Source organism: Pogonomyrmex barbatus, unplaced genomic scaffold, assembly GCF_055798465.1.
Source record: "Pogonomyrmex barbatus isolate J1 unplaced genomic scaffold, ASM5579846v1 scaffold34, whole genome shotgun sequence".
NCBI lineage: Eukaryota > Metazoa > Arthropoda > Insecta > Hymenoptera > Formicidae > Pogonomyrmex > Pogonomyrmex barbatus.
In genome coordinates this window covers 1-23,136 of record NW_028297132.1, presented here as the reverse complement: position 1 = coordinate 23,136, position 23,136 = coordinate 1, and the positions used below count along the sequence as shown (strand labels likewise).

The window sequence follows — 23,136 nt, the reverse complement described above, 5'->3', positions numbered from 1 at the left end:
CACTCCTGACAGAGACTCCGGAGAGTATGAGGAGACTGCTCAACGCAGTGGAGACTGAAGCGGCGTCGGTGGGTTTGCGGTTCAACCCTGCCAAATGCGCCACCCTGCACATCGGCACGGGTGGTTGCGGCAGGGTTCTGCCGACGTCGTTCGGCATCCAGGGCCAACCGGTGCGTCATCTGGCAGAGGGTGAGCCTTACACCCACCTCGGTGTTCCGACGGGATTCTCGGTCGACCAGACGCCCTACGCCACCATCGGGGACCTCCTCTCGGACGTTCGCGCGGTGGATCGCGCCCTCCTCGCCCCGTGGCAGAAATGTGACATACTCGGGACCTTCATCCTACCGCGCCTAGATTTTCTGCTGCGGGGAGCCAGTGTGGAGAAGCGTCCCCTCACGGCCGCGGATCTCGCGATTCGAAGATTCGCGAAGTCCTGGCTGAATCTCCCCCAGCGTGCCAGCGCGGAGGGGGTCTACATGCCCCCGCGATGGGGGGGGTGTGGACTCCTTCCGTTGGCTGACCTGGCGGACGTCCTGTCGGTGGCACACGCCTTCCGTATGCTTACGGCTGGCGATGCCACCGTCAGGCGTCTCGCCTGGGAATCACTGACGGGGGTGGTTCAGCGCAGGACCGGCCACGCCCCTGATTGCGAGACGATCGCCGCCTTCCTTTCTGGCTCGCAGGAGGGAAGGCTGAGGGGCGGAGGGGAGAAATCCCTCTGGTCGAGGGCGCGGAATGCCGCGCGAAGGCTGTCCGAGCGGTTGTCTCTGCGGTGGCGGTGGGTGCCGGAGACCGAGGAGATGATCGTGGAGTGCCGAGGACCCAGAGGTGCCGCGGTAAAGATCCCACCTGGAGCGCGTAACCAGGTGGTGAATCGGTTGCGCTCAGCTGTAGCCGAGCACTACGCGGAGCGTTTGCTCAGGAAACCCGACCAAGGTAAGGTCTTCGAGGTGTCGTCGCGAGCGCCAGTGAGCAATCACTTCGTTCGCGGCGGCAGCTTCACCCGCTTCGCCGACTGGCGCTTCATACATCGAGCGCGTCTCGATGTCCTTCCCCTCAACGGCGCGCGGCGTTGGGGGGACGGCGATAGGCGCTGTCGGCGATGCGGGGAGGTATCGGAGACCTTACCACATGTGCTCGGTCACTGCGGCGTCCATGCTGCCGCAATACAGCTGAGGCACAATGCCGTATTGCACCGCCTCTGGAAGGCTTGCCGTCTGCCGGGCGACAAACGGGTCAACCAGCGGATTGAGGGCATCGACGGGGAACTTGGTGAGCTACGGCCTGACCTCGTGATCAGGCACGAGCTCTCCAAGAGTGTCGTCATATGCGACGTCACGGTGCCTTTCGAAAACCGCTGGATGTCTTTCGAGGAAGCCAGGGGGAGGAAAATCGCCAAGTACTCCCCCCTGGCTGAGGAGCTCCAGCGGCGGGGGTACCGTGTCCTCGTGACGGCCTTCGTCGTCGGTGCTCTCGGGTCGTGGGATCCGAGAAACGAGGCTGTCCTGAGGGTGCTGCGGATTGGCGGTCCGTATGCCTCTATGATGCGGCGGTTGATCGTCTCGGATACCATCCGCTGGTCGAGGGACATTTATGTGGAGCACGTGTCCGGCGTCCGCCAGTACCAAGCTCCCTCTCGCCCCGCTGGTGATGGGATGCTCGCGACGCCGCCTCGGGCCGTCCGCCGGCGCTGGGCCGCCACTGAGGAAGTTGCGACGCGCTGCGTATCGTCGTGAGTGCGAATGTCGCGTAAATTATTTCTGTCTTTGTCTTGGCCCCCCTTTTTATCCAAGCGGGCAGGAGTCGCCGATGTCCACACATCTATAGTATAATATATCTTCTAATCTTTTAAGTTTAACTTATTATTATTTGTATTTCTGTTACTCTTTTATGTTTATTATTTTAATTATCTTGTTATTTATTTTCTTTTTATTCATGAGATGTGTGGACAGGCCTCCTGCCCGCCTCTTTTTAGTATCCGGACAATATTTTATTTTTCTTTTTATACACATATTTTATTGACCGTATGTTTTTATTTTCTGTTTATTTATATTGTTATCTATTCTCTTTATTTATCTATTTTTATTTATTATTTATTTATTTCTATTTATTCTTATCTTATTTATTTATACCTATTTTATCTTGTTCTCTCTTCTGTGGGGCCATGAATGTTCGAGTGTGTGTGCCGCGTAAAACTTATTGTATCTTAAGCGAGTGTGAGTGTGCCGCGTTGACCATTATGTATTTTAATTCATTTATTATTGCCGCGCGCGCGCCCTCGGGGTCTTTTATTTTGTAACCTATCTATCTGTGATACACCCCGAGGGCCGCCAATTATTGTTAATTGCGTCATCCCCCCAGCACGCGAGCTGGGGGGATAGTTTAATGTTAATTTGCGCATGCTGGCGGGGAGCGACCCCGCCAGCCACATTAGTTCTAGTGCCCACAAGGCGGGGGGGGCCATTGTCCCCCGCCAATATAGTATTTTTAATTCTGCGCGCGGCCTAGCCGCTTTTTCTCTGTATCTACCCCGGAGGGTGTGATGCCCTCCGGGGAACATTATTTAAAATAAAGTGTGCTAATCTGTTCTTATCAGCTTAATATCTGATACAGTCTCCATAGGAGACTCAGAATATTAAACTGATTTTTGAGACCTGGCGGGTGCACGGAGCTTGCTCCGACCCTGCCGCGGGTCGGCTCCGCATTGCAGTACCGTGGAGTTCGGCCCAGTGCACGGGGAAAAGAGCATTTTATTCTTTTCTATCGCATCCGATTACCCCAGAGCACGGGCCAGGTCTCAATAATCGGTAAATCCGCGAAATCGGTGTTTTTGGTGAAGTGCGCGTGTTCTGAGTCTCCCGGGCCCTCGGTGCGTCATCCAGTGGGTAAGCAGGACTACTCCACGTCATCGGGTAAGTACTTGGTCCATCGGCTCACTTAGTATGTCATAAGACTGGTCACATCGCAGAATCTTATCTGAAAAAACGGCAAAAGTCAATTTCGCGTATATCACTCTCCGGCCGCTCTTAGCACGTATTGACGCAACTGTTTTATATGTTTCTTGTCTATATTTTACCGTATTGACCATATTTTAACTGTTAACTTATTTATTTATTTCATTTTATAATATTTGACATAATTTTATATAGTTGCAAGTGCTGGGAGTTATACGTTGAGTGCCGCGCATGACTCATATTTTATAATTTTTATCACTTTGACTTGTCTCCCGTTTAATTTATTTATTTATTCTTATTTTATATAATTGACTATTGGACTAATTTTAACTATTGCACGTGAGACTCGTTAATTTTGAAATTAAAACACAAATGTACTTGCCACCTTGATGAGTCATGCTAGATATTGTTATATAAAATGTGCCGTTAATCTAATTTAATTTAATTTAATTTATTGAGATCGTTAAATGAATTCATGTCCAGTGTTCTCTGTTATATCCGTTATTTATTTATCTATGTATTTATTCATTTATTTAATTATTTATTACTAGATTGCGGTGTGATACAGTCTGTGACACATATAGGTTAGACAGCAGCAGTGACAGTTATACGTATCCATTTTAATTTTAATTTAATAAATTTATAGTACAATATTCACGTCACTAGCTTCAATCCACTGTTATTAAGTCAACTGTCTAACCATACACTGTTTTTATAATAAATATCACATCTAGTGAGCACCTCACTTTGGCTGCGTAGAGTGAGTCGATGACCAGTACTGCCACATATGCATGGGCCCATATAATAAGTGCTGCAGGCGTTTGCATTCCTCTCTGCGCGTAGAATAGGCTGCTGCAGTCGCTCCACACTGCACTGCATTCCAGACTGGTTGCATTATATTGTCCAGCATCTCACTGTGACAGCTGTCGAGAAAGAACTTCATGTAGTATAAACTCTCACTTTGTGCATTGAAATATATATTAAATTGGATTATTGGCAGGCATCACTGTGCTCGATATCAATAATTGGATGGCCACTGCATAATAAAAGTCAAATCACTATCAATTCTGTATATATATATATAAAACTGTAATGTATGAAGTGCCAGATTGAGTGATAGGTTAGGTGTCAGATGTGGTTTTGGATGTGGCGAGAATTTTGCTGAAGTCGTGTTTTCTATATATGAATTTACTAGTATCTAAAATCCTTAATCTAATTATATACAATTTATCACTATATTCTAATAAATAACACAAACTTTATGTACATATATACACACAGCGCAGCTGTCATCGATGCAGTAGCCTGTGTGACTTATTAGCAATAATTCTCGGTATTCGTTCCATTGTCCATCTGCTAGTCGTTCCATCGTTGTGTTGTCGGTCTATTTATTTATTTATCTACTTATTTATTTTATCTACTCTATTTATATATTTATCATTTTATCCATATGACACCTGCAATAGGAAATTTTATTAATATGACACAACACAGCTAACTACTATAAAGACTGACACATAATCATTTTATACTTACCATCGTTTTATTCATCTGACATTCTATTATTTATTTATTTATTTATTTTATTCATCTGACGGTGCGGTGGCTGGGTGTACGTGTATCAATCCGCATAACCTGCAAGCAGTGTCACAGTGAGATTGCATATGAGACTGATTATTAATAATAAAATAATTGTAATACTTAGCTGGACGGAGCGGCTGCCTGTTAATTAATTATTTATCACAATAGATAGTGCACGCAGCGTGCGGAGGGTGCAACCTACAGCGCGCGGAGACGGTCAGTGTTGGGCCTACACTCCACGTGCGGCATTTTAGATTATCACTTGTTCGTGCATATACGGCCGGCCGATTATCCACGATACCCGTGGCCGGCCGTTGTTAACTTATTTAATAAACAATCACTGCACTCGCACTGCACCGCTGTCACTCGCGCGTATTTACCTCTTGCGACGCGTACTGCGCGGTTCGCTAGGGTGGCAGCACGCAGTGCGAGTTTAAGCCGCACGTGGCGCCGCCTGCCTTAAGCCGCGTTCTCGTGTCACATAGTGATAAAGGCGGGCGGTGAAAGTCCGGCGTGGGGACTATATATTACTGTTATTTAGAGGCCCGCGAGCAATAATATCATATTTTTGAACGCCCTCGCGCCATATTAAATACCTAGTTACTTTTTAGTAACTTTTTTGAAAGGCGCGAGGGGCTTAAGGTTTTAGCATATTCCGCGTGAGCAAATCACGCGGAATCTAAATTAATTATTAAATCTGAGCTCGCGGGCAGATTTTTTTATTAAAATTTGAACTCCCCAGCCGGGCAGTCTTAGCTCGGGGAATTAGTTAGGTCTAGTTTGTAAGTCGAGTGTGCGTGTGCGCGATTGGCCGAGAAGCGATTTCGCGTTTTTGTTTACCGCGTCGCAACTTCGAGTTAGTTCGCGCGTGCGCAGTGGTAGTGACGGTATCCGCGAGTGCCACCAATAGTTTTTAGACTTCTCGTGGACGGTGTTGGCGGCCCCAAATAATTTTTTTTTTTATACTTACCTTTATTTAGTTTAATTTTGCCGGGGCCGCCTGCGAACGAATATGTCAAGTCCACGGGAAGTCCTTATCAATTACCCGCTCCCCGCGACCTACAGATGCCCACGGTGCTGGCTAAGCGAGTCAGCGCCGTCGCGGGTAAAGGGGGAGTATTGCGACTCGGGGCATTTACTGAAACACTTGCGAAAATGCCACCCCGGAGACACTGTGTGGTACGCGTGTGGCGTGTGCGGCTTCAGAGGCACGGGATGTTACCCGCAAAAGACAGTGAAGGCGCATTATGAAGCCGAGCACGCCCAGTCTCCGCGGGTGGACGCCCCGGGTCCGAGCACTCGCGGAACCGATGTGAATAGTGGCAGTGACGGTGAAAGCGGTGTGACGCGTGAAACCAGTGCGGCGAGCGCGACTGCGCGATCGACGGCGACGGCCGACGGACTGACGCGGCGCAGGGCCGCTGATCCGCGGCCACCCAGATTGCGCTCCACCGCCACCCCATCGCCAACAACAGTGCCAGCACCATCGGCCAACGAGACGTCCCCCTCATACGCGGCCGTAACAGCGGGCACAACGGTGACGAAGAGGTCGTCGCCGGTCACCAGCGGTGCCCGCGGAGCGGCCGCCACAAGGAAAGCCGCGCCCCGCCTATCACCAACATCTGGAGGAGGAGCCGCTGCGAGGAGAACGACGAGGACGACGACCGCCGCTTCAACAAGTAGGTGTCGAGTGTTGTCGGTAAATAGATTAGACGCGCCCATCCGTATGGCCACCACTACCGGCGCGGCGCCCGCGGTGCCCAGTGCATCGCGGTCGACCGCGCGCGGCCAGCCAACCACAGCGCGGCCCGCGGTGCGAGGGGCACCGCGAGCGAGCACGCGCGTGGTGGCCAAACCGCCGCCCGCGGCAAGGTCGACGCGCGTCCCCTCCCAAACTCCATCACCATCCGGAGCATCCAGCGACGCCAACTCCAGCGGCGAATTATTCGCGTTTGGGAGGGGAGCAGCGAGGAAGAGGCCGCCCGTGGCCCGCAGCCCACCTCAACAGGCACGGGCGGCAGGCGTGTCGACCGAGAAGAGCGGCTCCGCGCCTAGGCTGAGACCATCCCCCCCTGTCCTCCGCAAGAGGGTGGTTCACTCGCCACCCTTGAGCGGAGGAACACCCACGTTCGGCGGTGAGGGGGGGCCACACAACATGAGCCTGCAGCGATCACCCGGCATAACACCACCGGTGGCCAGGACTTCCCCACCGGTGGTTACGAGGACGCCACCGCCGACTACATCCGCGGCGGTGGCAGAGGTAGCGGCAACAACAGCAGCAGCGATCAGCCGGGTGATCGCGGTCTCAGCCGAGAAGATCGCGGAGATAGCGCGGCGGGAGATGGGCGGCGTGACGTCGCGGAGCGCGGGGGGACCTGTACAGCGAACACCCCCGGAGAGACCCCCCGCGCGGGTCCCCAGCCTGCCGCAGAACACCCGCGGCAGTCCAACGGGGACCCCACCGTGGGCCACGCCATCGGCCTACCCCGCGACGTCCATACCGGCAACGCTGACGACATGCACGGTGACGACGTCGGTATGCGGCGGACCGGTGATGTCCGCCGGTTCCGCCGCCGGGGAGTGGCACACACCAGCCGTACGCCACTCCCCTCCCCAGCCAGCGAGGGGAACGTCACCGTGCACGGCGGTCGTGCGAAGGACGCCCCCAATCGCGCCAACACCACCATCGGCCGAGGGGGCAGCAGCAGCGAGGCGGCAGCGGGGTGCGGCCATCGCAACGCCACCACCAGCGACCAGCGAGGGGGTCCAGCTGGGTGGCGAGTGGAGAGTGCAACTGGGGAGAAGAGCGTTGAGGCGCCGCTCGAGCGGCAGTTCCGTCGGCTCCGTGTCGCCGGCGACATCGGGGCCGCGTGAGTCGCGAGTCACACCGCCACCAGCGCCGGCGGTAGATGGAAACAACAACGCGAGGACGGCCCACAAGTCTCCACAACCCACAAGTGAGGCGGCAGCTCATCGCGGGACATCGCTGGCGGAGCGCGAGGGAGATACCCGGGACGGTACTGGAGATGAGGTGAGTGCCGTACATCCGTGTGCTCCCGTGAATGTCCGCGGTGTAGTGGCTCGGCGACGCGCACGAGCGTCCGTCGTGGCGCCCCGTGAGGAAGGCGGGGCGTCTCCGGCCTCTGTCGGTGGAAGGGGGGGTGGGCGACGAGGTCGCGAGCCGCGACTCGCCGACGTCGCGGGCGGTCAGCCGTCGCGCCGCCAACCGGCGCCTGTTCCCGCAGCGATGCGGGTCAGGCGTGAGCGGTTGGCTGCGCGCGACGAGCTGGCCGCCCGGGCGCCGGCGGTCGCTACGCGCGCCGAACTGGAGGCGTTCGCGACGGAAGTCGCGGCGTTCTTCGGGGAGGTCGTCGCGGACAGGGCTCGCGGCGCCGCCGCCGATTCCCAAGGACGTCCAGCTCGGTCGCGTGAGGCGGGGTCGCGGCGGGGGGCGAGGGGGGGTGTCGGTCCGGAGGGAGAGGGCGCCAGTGGCGAGGGGTCGGTACCGGCCGGCCCCTCTGCGTCGGGAGAAGCACGCGGGGACTGGGTGCGTGAGGCCAAGCGCTTGCAGGCGCTCTACAGGGCGAATCGCCGCAAGGCGGTGCGAGAGGTGCTCCAGGGGCCTGCCGACTCGTGCCAGGTGCCGAGACGTCAGGTTCAGGAGTACTTCGAGCGCCTGTACCGCGGCGAGGAGTTCCTGGCGGGCTCCGGCGTGGAAGCCGAGCGCACTGACCCCTCGGGTTCGCGCGAGGAGTTCGCGTATCTCCTGGATCCCTTCACGGAGCGAGAGGTGGACCGTCGGCTCCGGCGTATGAACAACTCTGCGCCGGGTCCCGACGGCGTCACCTACCGTGACCTCCGTGGGGCGGATCCGGGTACGCGGCTCCTCACAGCAATTTGTAATTGCTGCTTGCGGCTCGAGGCAGTCCCCGCGTCCTGGAAGACCTCCAGCACGATACTTGTGCACAAGAAAGGAGACCGGGGCATGCTGGAGAACTGGCGCCCTCTCGCTTTGGGAGACACCGTCCCCAAGCTCTTCGCCGCGATTCTCGCCGATCGTCTGACCGACTGGGCGGTCGCCAACCGCCGACTTAGTCCCGCCCAGAAGGGCTTCCTGAGGGACGAGGGATGCTTCGAGCACAATTTCGTCCTTCAGGAGGCCCTGACTGACGCGAGGAGGAGCCGGAGGCAGGCGGTCGTCGCGTGGCTGGACCTGTCCAACGCGTTTGGATCGATCCCGCACGCGACGATCCGCCGTGCTCTGGCTGGAGCGGCGGTGCCTAAGGGCCTCATAAACATATGGGGCTCGATGTACGACGGCTGCACTACGCGTGTGCGCACCGCCGAGGGATTCACCGCGCCCATCCCCATACGCTCCGGAGTACGCCAGGGTTGTCCGCTAAGCCCTATTATTTTTGACCTCGCGATCGACTCGGTGCTGCGTGCAGCCACCGATGTCGACGCGGGGTACAATATGTTTAATAACAGGTTTAGTGTGTTGGCTTACGCGGACGACATTGCACTCCTGACAGAGACTCCGGAGAGTATGAGGAGACTGCTCAACGCAGTGGAGACTGAAGCGGCGTCGGTGGGTTTGCGGTTCAACCCTGCCAAATGCGCCACCCTGCACATCGGCACGGGTGGTTGCGGCAGGGTTCTGCCGACGTCGTTCAGCATCCAGGGCCAACCGGTGCGTCATCTGGCAGAGGGTGAGCCTTACACCCACCTCGGTGTTCCGACGGGATTCTCGGTCGACCAGACGCCCTACGCCACCATCGGGGACCTCCTCTCGGACGTTCGCGCGGTGGATCGCGCCCTCCTCGCCCCGTGGCAGAAATGTGACATACTCGGGACCTTCATCCTACCGCGCCTAGACTTTCTGCTGCGGGGAGCCAGTGTGGAGAAGCGTCCCCTCACGGCCGCGGATCTCGCGATTCGAAGATTCGCGAAGTCCTGGCTGAATCTCCCCCAGCGTGCCAGCGCGGAGGGGGTCTACATGCCCCCGCGATGGGGGGGGTGTGGACTCCTTCCGTTGGCTGACCTGGCGGACGTCCTGTCGGTGGCACACGCCTTCCGTATGCTTACGGCTGGCGATGCCACCGTCAGGCGTCTCGCCTGGGAATCACTGACGGGGGTGGTTCAGCGCAGGACCGGCCACGCCCCTGATTGCGAGACGATCGCCGCCTTCCTTTCTGGCTCGCAGGAGGGAAGGCTGAGGGGCGGAGGGGAGGAATCCCTCTGGTCGAGGGCGCGGAATGCCGCGCGAAGGCTGTCCGAGCGGTTGTCTCTGCGGTGGCGGTGGGTGCCGGAGACCGAGGAGATGATCGTGGAGTGCCGAGGGCCCAGAGGTGCCGCGGTAAAGATCCCACCTGGAGCGCGTAACCAGGTGGTGAATCGGTTGCGCTCAGCTGTAGCCGAGCACTACGCGGAGCGTTTGCTCAGGAAACCCGACCAAGGTAAGGTCTTCGAGGTGTCGTCGCGAGCGCCAGTGAGCAATCACTTCGTTCGTGGCGGCAGCTTCACCCGCTTCGCCGACTGGCGCTTCATACATCGAGCGCGTCTCGATGTCCTTCCCCTCAACGGCGCGCGGCGTTGGGGGGACGGCGATAAGCGCTGTCGGCGATGCGGGGAGGTATCGGAGACCTTACCACATGTGCTCGGTCACTGCGGCGTCCATGCTGCCGCAATACAGCTGAGGCACAATGCCGTATTGCACCGCCTCTGGAAGGCTTGCCGTCTGCCGGGCGACAAACGGGTCAACCAGCGGATTGAGGGCATCGACGGGGAACTTGGTGAGCTACGGCCTGATCTCGTGATCAGGCACGAGCTCTCCAAGAGTGTCGTCATATGCGACGTCACGGTGCCTTTCGAAAACCGCTGGATGTCTTTCGAGGAAGCCAGGGGGAGGAAAATCGCCAAGTACTCCCCCCTGGCTGAGGAGCTCCAGCGGCGGGGGTACCGTGTCCTCGTGACGGCCTTCGTCGTCGGTGCTCTCGGGTCGTGGGATCCGAGAAACGAGGCTGTCCTGAGGGTGCTGCGGATTGGCGGTCCGTATGCCTCTATGATGCGGCGGTTGATCGTCTCGGATACCATCCGCTGGTCGAGGGACATTTATGTGGAGCACGTGTCCGGCGTCCGCCAGTACCAAGCTCCCTCTCGCCCCGCTGGTGATGGGGTGCTCGCGACGCCGCCTCGGGCCGTCCGCCGGCGCTGGGCCGCCACTGAAGAAGTTGCGACGCGTCGCGTATCGCCGTGAGTGTGAATGTCGCGTAACTTATTCTTGTCCTCGTCTTGGCCCCCCTTTTTATCCAAGCGGGCAGGAGCGGCCGATGTCCACATATCCATATTATAATTTATCTTCTAATTTGTTAAGCTTAACTTATTATTATTTGTATTTATTTTTCCTATTTTTATTACTTTTTTATTTTTATTATTTTAATTATCTTGTTATTTATTTTCTTTTTATTCATGAGATATGTGGACGGGCCTCCTGCCCGCCTCTTGTTAGTATCCGGACACTTTTTATTTTTCTATGTATATATTTTATTGCCCGGACCGCATGTTTTTATCTCCCTGTGTAATCTTATTTATTCTTTGTTATTTATCCTTATTTATTATTTTATTTTTTTATTTTTTATTTTTATTTTTATCTTTATTTTTATTTTATTTATTTACATTTATTTATTTATTTTCTTTTCTGTGGGGCCATGAATGTTCGAGTGTGCGTGCCGCGTGAATCATATTGTATCTTAGGCGAGTGTGAATGTGTCGCGTTGACTTTATTTATTTTATTTATCTATTAAGTATTGCCGCGCGCGCGCCCTCGGGGTCTTTTATCTTTTAACCTTCCTATCTGTGATACACCCCGAGGGCCGCCGACACCTGTGTCATCCCCCCAGCACGCGAGCTGGGGGGATAGTTTAATTTTAATATGCGCATGCTGGCGGGGAGCGACCCCGTCAGCCCCACTAGTTTTAGTGCCCACAAGGCGGGGGGGGCTATTGTCCCCCGCCAATATAGTATTTTAGTTTTGCGCGCGGCCTAGCCGCTCTTCCTCTGTATCTACCCCGGGGGGTGAGATGCCCTCCGGGGAACATTCTTTAAAATAAAAGTGTGCTAATCTGTTCTTATCAGCTTAATATCTGATACAGTCTCCATAGGAGACTCAGAATATTAAACTGATTTTTGAGACCTGGCGGGTGCACGGAGCTTGCTCCGACCCTGCCGCGGGTCGGCTCCGCATTGCAGTACCGTGGAGTTCGGCCCAGTGCACGGGGAAAAGAGCATTTTATTCTTTTCTATCGCATCCGATTACCCCAGAGCACGGGCCAGGTCTCAATAATCGGTAAATCCGCGAAATCGGTGTTTTTGGTGAAGTGCGCGCGTTCTGAGTCTCCCGGGCCCTCGGTGCGTCATCCAGTGGGTAAGCAGGACTACTCCACGTCATCGGGTAAGTACTTGGTCCATCGGCTCACTTAGAGTATCGCATGACTGGTCACATTGCAAAAATCTTATCTGAAAAAACGGCAAAAGTCAATTTCGCGTTTATCACTCTCCGGCCGCTCTTAGCACTCATTAATGCAACTGTTTGTATGTTTCTTGTCTTTTATTTTAAATAACTGACTAGATTTTATTGTTAACTTATTTATTTATTATATTTTATAATATCTGACATAATTTTGTATATAGTTGCAAGTGCTGAGAGATGTACGTCGAGTGCTGCACATGACTCGTGTTTCACGTCGACTACTACTTATTTTAACTTTCTTGACCGAATTCTTATTTGTTTTATCTATCTATTTAATCTATTTATATTACACATTTTATACAATTGACTATCTAAATCGGCGTAAGTCATTGTTTAGCGAGTCGTTGAATTTTAAAGAGTGAAACACGTACACCTGTCACCTTGATGAGTCATGCCCGACGTTATTGTTATAAAGAATTATATGTGCCGTTGATGTATCAATTTATTCACTGAAATTGTCTAATAAATTCATGTTCTGTTACCTATTTATTCATCTAAGTATTTATTTATTTATTTATGTAACTATTTATTATTGAATTGCGGTGTGATACAGTCTGTGATACATATAGGTTAGACAGCAGCAGTGGCAGATGTACATGTATTTAATCTGATAAATTTATTATATAATTTTTATGTCACTAGCTTCAATTAATCGTCTCTAAGCCAACTGTCTAACCATACACTCTTCTTACACTAAATATCACGTATAGTGAGCACCTCACTTTGGCTGCGTAGAGTGAGTCGATGACCAGTACTGCCACATATGCATGGGCCCATATAATAAGTGCTGCAGGCGTTCGCATTTCTCTCCGCGTATAGAATAGGCTGCTGCAGCTGCTCCACATTGCATCTTGTTCCAGGAATAACGCATTATATTGTCCAGCATCTCACTGTGGCAGCTGTCGAGAAAGAATTTCATATAAAATAATTCTAACTATATACATTTAAATATACATATAAAGCACATAATTGGCAGGCATCACTATACCTGCTGTTTGTAAATAAACGGCCACTGCATAACAAGAGCCTAAATTACTGTTAATCTCATGTATATATTAAATTTTAGAGTATTAGCTGTCAAAGTAAATGTGAGGTTAGATGTCAGATGTGGATGTAGATGTGATGAGGATTTGCTAGAATTATATGTGTATATATTATTATTTCATTCATTATTTTGAATCTTTAACCTATTTATTTGCAATTCATCCGGACCATTCGATAAATATCATACATTTTATATACATATACACACACAGCGCAGTCTCCATCGATGAAGTAGCCTGTGAAGCATCTTAGCTATAATCCTTGTTACTTGTCACGTTGTCCGTCTGCTGGTCGTTCCATCGTGCTGTTCATCTATTTATTTATTTATTTAGCTATCTATTTTATTTTATTTATATATTTATTATTTTACCTGCATGACATCTGCAACAGAAAATTTTATCAATATGACACAGCGCGGCGAGCGATTATAAAGACTGACAATAATTTTATACTTACCATCTTTTTTATCCACCTGACATATTATTTATTTATTTATTTTATTTATCTGACGGGGCAGTGGCCGGATGCGCACATATGTACATTAATCGGTGTGCATAACCTGGAAGCAGTGTCACAGTGAGATCACATCTATAAGACTGATTATTAATATTTAAACATTTGGAATACTTAGCTGGACGGAGCGGCTGCCTGCTAATTAATTAATTATTATAATAGGTAGTGCGCGCAGCGTGCGGAGAGTGCAACCTGCAGCGCACGGAGACAATCAGTGTTGGGCCTACACTCCACGTGCGGCATTTAAATATCGCTTCCTCGTGTTGATACGGCCGGCCGACTATCCACGATACCCGTGGCCGGCCGTTGTTAACTAATTAACAATCTTTCACTGCACTCGCACTGCACCGCTGTCACTCGCGCGTATTTACTCCTTGCGACGCGTACTGCGCGGTTCGCTAGAGTGGCAGCACGCAGTGCGAGTTTAAGCCGCACGTGGCGCCGCCTGCCTTAAGCCGCGTTCTCGTGTTGTATAGTGATAAAGGCGGGCGGTGAAAGTCTGGCGTGGGGACGATATATTATCGCTATTTAGAGGCCCGCGAGCATTAATATCATATTTTTGAACGCCCTCGCGCCATATTAAATACCTAGTTACTTTTTAGTAACTTTTTTGAAAGGCGCGAGGGGCTTAAGGTTTTCGCATATTCCGCGTGAGCAAATCACGCGGAATCTAAATTTATTGATAAATCTCGAGCTCGCGGGCGGATTTTCACTGAAATTTTACTCCCCAGCCGGACAGTCTTAGCTCGGGGTATTAGTTAGGTTTAGTTTATAAGTCGAGTGTGCGTGTGCGCGATTGGCCGAGAAGCGATTTCGCGTTTTTGTTTACCGCGTCGCAACTTCGAGTTAGTCCGCGCGTGCGCAGTGGTAGTGACGGTATCCGCGAGTGCCACCAATAGTTTTTGGACTTCTCGCGGACGGTGTTGGCGGCCCCAAATAATTTTTATACTTACCTTTATTTAGTTTAATTTTGTCGGGGCCGCCTGCGAGCGAATATGTCGAGTCCGCGGGAAGTCCTTATCAATTATCCGCTCCCCGCGACCTACAGATGCCCACGGTGCTGGCTAAGCGAGTCGGCACCGTCGCGGGTAAAGGGGGAGTATTGCGACTCGGGGCACTTATTAAAACATTTGCGGAAATGCCACCCCGGAGACACGGTGTGGTACGCGTGTGGCGTGTGCGGCCTCAGGGGCACGGGACATTACCCGCTGAGGACGGTGAAAGCGCACTATGAGGCCGAGCACGCCCAGTCTCCGCGGGTGGACGCCCCGGGTCCGAGCACTCGCGGAACCGATGTGAATAGTGGCAGTGACGGTGAAAGCGGTGTGACGCGTGAAACCAGTGCGGCGAGCGCGACTGCGCGATCGACGGCGGCGGCCGACGGACTGACGCGGCGCAGGGCCGCTGATCCGCGGCCACCCAGATTGCGCTCCACCGCCACCCCATCGCCAACAACAGTGCCAGCACCATCGGCCAACGAGACGTCCCCCTCATACGCGGCCGTAACAGCGGGCACAACGGCGACGAAGAGGTCGTCGCCGGTGACCAGCGGTGCCCGCGGAGCGGCCGCCACAAGGAGAGCCGCGCCCCGCCTATCACCAACATCCGGAGGAGGAGCCGCCGCGAGGAGGACAACGAGGACGACGACCGCCGCTTCAACAAGTAAGTGTCGAGTGTTGTCGGTAAATAGAGTAGACGCGCCCATCCGTATGGCCACCACCACCGGCGCGGCGCCCGCGGTGCCCAGTGCATCGCGGTCGACCGCGCGCGGCCAGCCAACCACAGCGCGGCCCGCGGTGCGAGGGGCACCGCGAGCGAGCACGCGCGTGGTGGCCAAACCGCCGCCCGCGACAAGGTCGACGCGCGTCCCCTCCCAAACTCCATCACCACCAGGAACAGAGAGCGACGCCAATTCCAGCGGCGAGTTATTCGCATTTGGGAGGGGAGCAGCGAGAAAGAGGCCGCCCGTGGCCCGCAGCCCACCTCAACAGGCACGGGCGGCAGGCGCGTCGACCGAGAAGAGCGGCTCCGCGCCCAGGCTGAGACCATCCCCCCCTGTCCTCCGCAAGAGGGTGGTTCACTCGCCACCCTTGAGCGGAGGAACACCCACGTTCGGCGGTGAGGGGGGGCCACGCAACATGAGCCTGCAGCGATCACCCGGCATAACACCACCGGTGGCCAGGACTTCCCCACCGGTGGTTACGAGGACGCCACCGCCGACTACATCCGCGGCGGTGGCAGAGGTAGCGGCAACGACAGCAGAAGCGATCAGCCGGGTGATCGCGGTCTCAGCCGAGAAGATCGCGGAGATAGCGCGGCGGGAGATGGGCGGCGTGACGTCGCGGAGCGCGGGGGGACCTGTACAGCGAACACCCCCGGAGAGACCCCCCGCGCGGGTCCCCAGCCTGCCGCTGAACACCCGCGGCAGTCCAACGGGGACCCCACCGTGGGCCACGCCATCGGCCTACCCCGCGACGTCCATACCGGCAACGCTGACGACATGCACGGTGACGACGTCGGTGTGCGGCGGACCGGTGATGTCCGCCGGTTCCGCCGCCGGGGAGTGGCACACACCAGCCGTACGCCACTCCCCTCCCCAGCCAGTGAGGGGAACGTCACCGTGCACGGCGGTCGTGCGAAGGACGCCCCCAATCGCGCCAACACCACCATCGGCCGAGGGGGCAGCAGCAGCGAGGCGGCAGCGGGGTGCGGCCATCGCAACGCCACCGCCAGCGACCAGCGAGGGGGTCCAGCTGGGTGGCGAGTGGAGAGTGCAACTGGGGAGAAGAGCGTTGAGGCGCCGCTCGAGCGGCAGTTCCGTCGGCTCCGTGTCGCCGGCGACATCGGGGCCGCGTGAGTCGCGAGTCACACCGCCACCAGCGCCGGCGGTAGATGGAAACAACAACGCGAGGACGACCCACAAGTCTCCACAACCCACAAGTGAGGCGGCAGCTCATCGCGGGACATCGCTGGCGGAGCGCGAGGGAGATACCCGGGACGGTGCTGGAGATGAGGTGAGTGCCGTACATCCGTGTGCTCCCGTGAATGTCCGCGGTGTAATGGCTCGGCGACGCGCACGAGCGTCCGTCGTGGCGCCCCGTGAGGAAGGCGGGGCGTCTCCGGCCTCTGTCGGTGGAAGGGGGGGTGGGCGACGAGGTCGCGAGCCGCGACTCGCCGGCGTCGCGGGCGGTCAGCCGTCGCGCCGCCAACCGGCGCCTGTTCCCGCAGCGATGCGGGTCAGGCGTGAGCGGTTGGCTGCGCGCGACGAGCTGGCCGCCCGGGCGCCGGCGGTCGCTACGCGCGCCGAACTGGAGGCGTTCGCGACGGAAGTCGCGGCGTTCTTCGGGGAGGTCGTCGCGGACAGGGCTCGCGGCGCCGCCGCCGATTCCCAAGGACGTCCAGCTCGGTCGCGTGAGGCGGGGTCGCGGCGGGGGGCGAGGGGGGGTGTCGGTCCGGAGGGAGAGGGCGCCAGTGGCGAGGGGTCGGTACCGGCCGGCCCCTCTGCGTCGGGAGAAGCACGCGGGGACTGGGTGCGTGAGGCCAAGCGCTTGCAGGCGCTCTACAGGGCGAATCGCCGCAAGGCGGTGCGAGAGGTGCTCCAGGGGCCTGCCGACTCGTGCCAGGTGCCGAGACGTCAGGTTCAGGAGTACTTCGAGCGCCTGTACCGCGGCGAGGAGTTCCTGGCGGGCTCCGGCGTGGAAGCCGAGCGCACTGACCCCTCGGGTTCGCGCGAGGAGTTCGCGTATCTCCTGGATCCCTTCACGGAGCGAGAGGTGGACCGTCGGCTCCGGCGTATGAACAACTCTGCGCCGGGTCCCGACGGCGTCACCTACCGTGACCTCCGTGGGGCGGATCCGGGTACGCGGCTCCTCACAGCAATTTGTAATTGCTGCTTGCGGCTCGAGGCGGTCCCCGCGTCCTGGAAGACCTCCAGCACGATACTTGTGCACAAGAAAGGAGACCGGGGCATGCTGGAGAACTGGCGCCCTCTCGCTTTGGGAGACACCGTCCCCAAGCTCTTCGCCGCGATTCTCGCCGATCGTCTGACCGACTGGGCGGTCGCCAACCGCCGACTTAGTCCCGCCCAGAAGGGCTTCCTGAGGGACGAGGGATGCTTCGAGCACAATTTCGTCCTTCAGGAGGCCCTGACTGACGCGAGGAGGAGCCGGAGGCAGGCGGTCGTCGCGTGGCTGGACCTATCCAACGCGTTTGGATCGATCCCGCACGCGACGATCCGCCGTGCTCTGGCTGGAGCGGCGGTGCCTAAGGGCCTCATAAACATATGGGGCTCGATGTACGACGGCTGCACTACGCGTGTGCGCACCGCCGAGGGATTCACCGCGCCCATCCCCATACGCTCCGGAGTACGCCAGGGTTGTCCGCTAAGCCCTATTATTTTTGACCTCGCGATCGACTCGGTGCTGCGTGCAGCCACCGATGTCGGCGCGGGGTACAATATGTTTAATAACAGGTTTAGTGTGTTGGCTTACGCGGACGACATTGCACTCCTGACAGAGACTCCGGAGAGTATGAGGAGACTGCTCAACGCAGTGGAGACTGAAGCGGCGTCGGTGGGTTTGCGGTTCAACCCTGCTAAATGCGCCACCCTGCACATCGGCACGGGTGGTTGCGGCAGGGTTCTGCCGACGTCGTTCAGCATCCAGGGCCAACCGGTGCGTCATCTGGCGGAGGGTGAGCCTTACACCCACCTCGGTGTTCCGACGGGATTCTCGGTCGACCAGGCGCCCTACGCCACCATCGGGGACCTCCTCTCGGACGTTCGCGCGGTGGATCGCGCCCTCCTCGCCCCGTGGCAGAAGTGTGACGTACTTGGGACCTTTATCCTACCAAGGCTGGATTTTCTGCTGCGGGGAGCCAGTGTGGAGAAGCGTCCCCTCACGGCCGCGGATCTCGCGATTCGAAGATTCGCGAAGTCCTGGCTGAATCTCCCCCAGCGTGCCAGCGCGGAGGGGGTCTACATGCCCCCGCGATGGGGGGGGTGTGGACTCCTTCCGTTGGCTGACCTGGCGGACGTCCTGTCGGTGGCACACGCCTTCCGTATGCTTACGGCTGGCGATGCCACCGTCAGGCGTCTCGCCTGGGAATCGCTGACGGGGGTGGTTCAGCGCAGGACCGGCCGCGCCCCTGATTGCGAGACGATCGCCGCCTTCCTTTCTGGCTCGCAGGAGGGAAGGCTGAGGGGCGGAGGGGAGAAATCCCTCTGGTCGAGGGCGCGGAATGCCGCGCGAAGGCTGTCCGAGCGGTTGTCTCTGCGGTGGCGGTGGGTGCCGGAGACCGAGGAAATGATCGTGGAGTGCCGAGGACCCAGAGGTGCCGCGGTTAAGATCCCACCTGGAGCGCGTAACCAGGTGGTGAATCGGTTGCGCTCAGCTGTAGCCGAGCACTACGCGGAGCGATTGCTCAGGAAACCCGACCAAGGTAAGGTCTTCGAGGTGTCGTCGCGAGCGCCAGTGAGCAATCACTTCGTTCGCGGCGGCAGCTTCACCCGCTTCGCCGACTGGCGCTTCATACATCGAGCGCGTCTCGATGTCCTTCCCCTCAACGGCGCGCGGCGTTGGGGGGACGGCGATAAGCGCTGTCGGCGATGCGGGGAGGTATCGGAGACCTTACCACATGTGCTCGGTCACTGCGGCGTCTATGCTGCCGCAATACAGCTGAGGCACAATGCCGTATTGCACCGCCTCTGGAAGGCTTGCCGTCTGCCGGGCGACAAACGGGTCAACCAGCGGATTGAGGGCATCGACGGGGAACTTGGCGAGCTACGGCCTGATCTCGTGATCAGGCACGAGCTCTCCAAGAGTGTCGTCATATGCGACGTCACGGTGCCTTTCGAAAACCGCTGGATGTCTTTCGAGGAAGCCAGGGGGAGGAAAATCGCCAAGTACTCCCCCCTGGCTGAGGAGCTCCAGCGGCGGGGGTACCGTGTCCTCGTGACGGCCTTCGTCGTCGGTGCTCTCGGGTCGTGGGATCCGAGAAACGAGGCTGTCCTGAGGGTGCTGCGGATTGGCGGTCCGTATGCCTCTATGATGCGGCGGTTGATCGTCTCGGATACCATCCGCTGGTCGAGGGACATTTATGTGGAGCACGTGTCCGGCGTCCGCCAGTACCAAGCTCCCTCTCGCCCCGCTGGTGATGGGATGCTCGCGACGCCGCCTCGGGCCGTCCGCCGGCGCTGGGCCGCCACCGAAGAAGTTGCGACGCGTCGCGTATCGCCGTGAGTGTGAATGTCGCGTAATTTATTCTTGTCTTCGTCTTGGCCCCCTTTTTATCCAAGCGGGCAGGAGTGACTGATGTCCACATCTCCATATTATAGTTTATTTTTTTTTTTTTTTTTTTTTTTAATTATTATTTGCATGTGTTCTCTTTCTTTTTATTTTCATTATTTTATTATTTTATTAGTTTACTATTTTAATATCCTATTATTGTTTTTCTTTTCTATGAGATATGTGGACAGGCCTCCTGCCCGCCTCTTATTAGTATCCGGACACTATTTTATTTTTTCTTGTATATACATTTTATTGCCCGGACCGCATGTTTTTATGTTCTGTTTCGTTGTATTGTTATTTATTCCCTTTTAGTTATTTATTTATTTCTATTTATTATTTATTTATTTATTTATCTATTTATTTTCTATTTATTTTTATTTTATTTATTTATACTTATTTTATCCTGTTTTTTTTTTCTGTGGGGCCATGAATGTTCGAGTGTGCGTGCCGCGGGAACCTTATTGTATTTTAAGCGAGTGTGAGTGTGCCGCGTTGACAATTGTATGTTTTAATTTATTTATTATTGCCGCGCGCGCGCCCTCGGGGTCTTTTATTTTGTAACTTATCTATCTGTGATACACCCCGAGGGCCGCCAAGTATTGTTAATGGCGTCATCCCCCCAGCATGCGAGCTGGGGGGATTATTTAATGTTATTTTGCGCATGCTGGCGGGGAGCGACCCCGCCAGCCACAGTAGTTTTAGTGCCCACAAGGCGGGGGGGGCTATTGTCCCCCGCCAATATAGTATTTTAATTTTGCGCGCGGCCTAGCCGCTTTTCTTTGTATCTACCCCGGGGGGTGTGATGCCTCCCGGGGAACATTATTTAAAATAAAAGTGTGCTAATCTGTTCTTATCAGCTTAATATCTGATACAGTCTCCATAGGAGACTCAGAATATTAAACTGATTTTTGAGACCTGGCGGGTGCACGGAGCTTGCTCCGACCCTGCCGCGGGTCGGCTCCGCATTGCAGTACCGTGGAGTTCGGCCCAGTGCACGGGGAAAAGAGCATTTTATTCTTTTCTATCGCATCCGATTACCCCAGAGCACGGGCCAGGTCTCAATAATCGGTAAATCCGCGAAATCGGTGTTTTTGGTGAAGTGCGCGCGTTCTGAGTCTCCCGGGCCCTCGGTGCGTCATCCAGTGGGTAAGCAGGACTACTCCACGTCATCGGGTAAGTACTTGGTCCATCGGCTCACTTAGAGTATCGCATGACTGGTCACATTGCAAAAATCTTATCTGAAAAAACGGCAAAAGTCAATTTCGCGTTTATCACTCTCCGGCCGCTCTTAGCACTCATTAATGCAACTGTTTGTATGTTTCTTGTCTTTTATTTTAAATAACTGACTAGATTTTATTGTTAACTTATTTATTTATTATATTTTATAATATCTGACATAATTTTGTATATAGTTGCAAGTGCTGAGAGATGTACGTCGAGTGCTGCACATGACTCGTGTTTCACGTCGACTACTACTTATTTTAACTTTCTTGACCGAATTCTTATTTGTTTTATCTATCTATTTAATCTATTTATATTACACATTTTATACAATTGACTATCTAAATCGGCGTAAGTCATTGTTTAGCGAGTCGTTGAATTTTAAAGAGTGAAACACGTACACCTGTCACCTTGATGAGTCATGCCCGACGTTATTGTTATAAAGAATTATATGTGCCGTTGATGTATCAATTTATTCACTGAAATTGTCTAATAAATTCATGTTCTGTTACCTATTTATTCATCTAAGTATTTATTTATTTATTTATGTAACTATTTATTATTGAATTGCGGTGTGATACAGTCTGTGATACATATAGGTTAGACAGCAGCAGTGGCAGATGTACATGTATTTAATCTGATAAATTTATTATATAATTTTTATGTCACTAGCTTCAATTAATCGTCTCTAAGCCAACTGTCTAACCATACACTCTTCTTACACTAAATATCACGTATAGTGAGCACCTCACTTTGGCTGCGTAGAGTGAGTCGATGACCAGTACTGCCACATATGCATGGGCCCATATAATAAGTGCTGCAGGCGTTCGCATTTCTCTCCGCGTATAGAATAGGCTGCTGCAGCTGCTCCACATTGCATCTTGTTCCAGGAATAACGCATTATATTGTCCAGCATCTCACTGTGGCAGCTGTCGAGAAAGAATTTCATATAAAATAATTCTAACTATATACATTTAAATATACATATAAAGCACATAATTGGCAGGCATCACTATACCTGCTGTTTGTAAATAAACGGCCACTGCATAACAAGAGCCTAAAATACTGTTAATCTCATGTATATATTAAATTTTAGAGTATTAGCTGTCAAAGTAAATGTGAGGTTAGATGTCAGATGTGGATGTAGATGTGATGAGGATTTGCTAGAATTATATGTGTATATATTATTATTTCATTCATTATTTTGAATCTTTAACCTATTTATTTGCAATTCATCCGGACCATTCGATAAATATCATACATTTTATATACATATACACACACAGCGCAGTCTCCATCGATGAAGTAGCCTGTGAAGCATCTTAGCTATAATCCTTGTTACTTGTCACGTTGTCCGTCTGCTGGTCGTTCCATCGTGCTGTTCATCTATTTATTTATTTATTTAGCTATCTATTTTATTTTATTTATATATTTATTATTTTACCTGCATGACATCTGCAACAGAAAATTTTATCAATATGACACAGCGCGGCGAGCGATTATAAAGACTGACAATAATTTTATACTTACCATCTTTTTTATCCACCTGACATATTATTTATTTATTTATTTTATTTATCTGACGGGGCAGTGGCCGGATGCGCACATATGTACATTAATCGGTGTGCATAACCTGGAAGCAGTGTCACAGTGAGATCACATCTATAAGACTGATTATTAATATTTAAACATTTGGAATACTTAGCTGGACGGAGCGGCTGCCTGCTAATTAATTAATTATTATAATAGGTAGTGCGCGCAGCGTGCGGAGAGTGCAACCTGCAGCGCACGGAGACAATCAGTGTTGGGCCTACACTCCACGTGCGGCATTTAAATATCGCTTCCTCGTGTTGATACGGCCGGCCGACTATCCACGATACCCGTGGCCGGCCGTTGTTAACTAATTAACAATCTTTCACTGCACTCGCACTGCACCGCTGTCACTCGCGCGTATTTACTCCTTGCGACGCGTACTGCGCGGTTCGCTAGAGTGGCAGCACGCAGTGCG

The 23,136-nt window shown here is 53.9% G+C and overlaps 1 protein-coding gene, 3 long non-coding RNA genes and 3 pseudogenes across 14 annotated transcripts; 4 read left to right on the top strand and 3 right to left on the bottom strand.

The window, feature by feature from the left end:
• The first annotated feature begins 2,556 nt into the window (after window positions 1-2,556).
• On the top strand, window positions 2,557-2,735 carry LOC148935847 (U2 spliceosomal RNA; annotated as a pseudogene).
• Window positions 2,735-4,919, bottom strand: LOC148935846 (uncharacterized). Of its 4 annotated transcripts, none has more exons than XR_016140068.1 (4): window positions 4,491-4,919; window positions 4,213-4,411; window positions 3,701-3,877; window positions 2,735-2,976 (listed from the first exon to the last, which is right to left on the bottom strand). It is a non-coding gene; the product is annotated as an uncharacterized LOC148935846 (long non-coding RNA). The 4 variants fall into 4 exon arrangements; XR_016140070.1 differs by having other exon boundaries at window positions 4,222-4,411; window positions 4,491-4,912; XR_016140069.1 differs by having other exon boundaries at window positions 4,234-4,411; window positions 4,491-4,906.
• Window positions 4,920-11,290: 6,371 nt separating this feature from the next.
• LOC148935845 (uncharacterized) lies at window positions 11,291-13,988 on the bottom strand. 3 transcript variants are annotated; one of them, XR_016140060.1, is made up of 5 exons: window positions 13,564-13,988; window positions 13,318-13,488; window positions 13,052-13,075; window positions 12,786-12,962; window positions 11,291-12,050 (listed from the first exon to the last, which is right to left on the bottom strand). It is a non-coding gene; the product is annotated as an uncharacterized LOC148935845 (long non-coding RNA). The 3 variants fall into 3 exon arrangements; XR_016140059.1 differs by having other exon boundaries at window positions 12,781-12,962; window positions 13,564-13,987; XR_016140061.1 differs by lacking the exons at window positions 11,291-12,050; window positions 13,052-13,075 and having other exon boundaries at window positions 12,549-12,962; window positions 13,564-13,977.
• On the top strand, window positions 11,631-11,808 carry LOC112552225 (U2 spliceosomal RNA; annotated as a pseudogene).
• A 170-nt stretch (window positions 13,989-14,158) lies between the features above and the next one.
• LOC148935844 (uncharacterized) lies at window positions 14,159-19,974 on the top strand. Its single transcript, XM_089080565.1, has one exon. It carries the CDS (start codon window positions 14,616-14,618, stop codon window positions 19,857-19,859), a length of 5,244 nt encoding a protein of 1,747 aa, XP_088936691.1. The 5' UTR covers window positions 14,159-14,615; the 3' UTR covers window positions 19,860-19,974.
• Window positions 19,975-20,515: 541 nt separating this feature from the next.
• Window positions 20,516-23,129, bottom strand: LOC148935843 (uncharacterized). 6 transcript variants are annotated; one of them, XR_016140063.1, is made up of 5 exons: window positions 22,659-23,118; window positions 22,413-22,583; window positions 22,147-22,170; window positions 21,881-22,057; window positions 20,516-21,145 (listed from the first exon to the last, which is right to left on the bottom strand). It is a non-coding gene; the product is annotated as an uncharacterized LOC148935843 (long non-coding RNA). The 6 variants fall into 6 exon arrangements; XR_016140062.1 differs by having other exon boundaries at window positions 21,876-22,057; window positions 22,659-23,117; XR_016140065.1 differs by lacking the exons at window positions 20,516-21,145; window positions 22,147-22,170 and having other exon boundaries at window positions 21,644-22,057; window positions 22,390-22,583; window positions 22,659-23,129.
• LOC112552289 (U2 spliceosomal RNA) lies at window positions 20,724-20,903 on the top strand (annotated as a pseudogene).
• Window positions 23,130-23,136: the final 7 nt, after the last annotated feature.

What these genes read in the sequence shown, in the direction of transcription:
- LOC148935844 (XM_089080565.1), top strand. Translation starts at nt 14,616, where the DNA reads ATGTCGAGTCCGCGGGAAGTCCTTATCAATTATCCGCTCCCCGCGACC.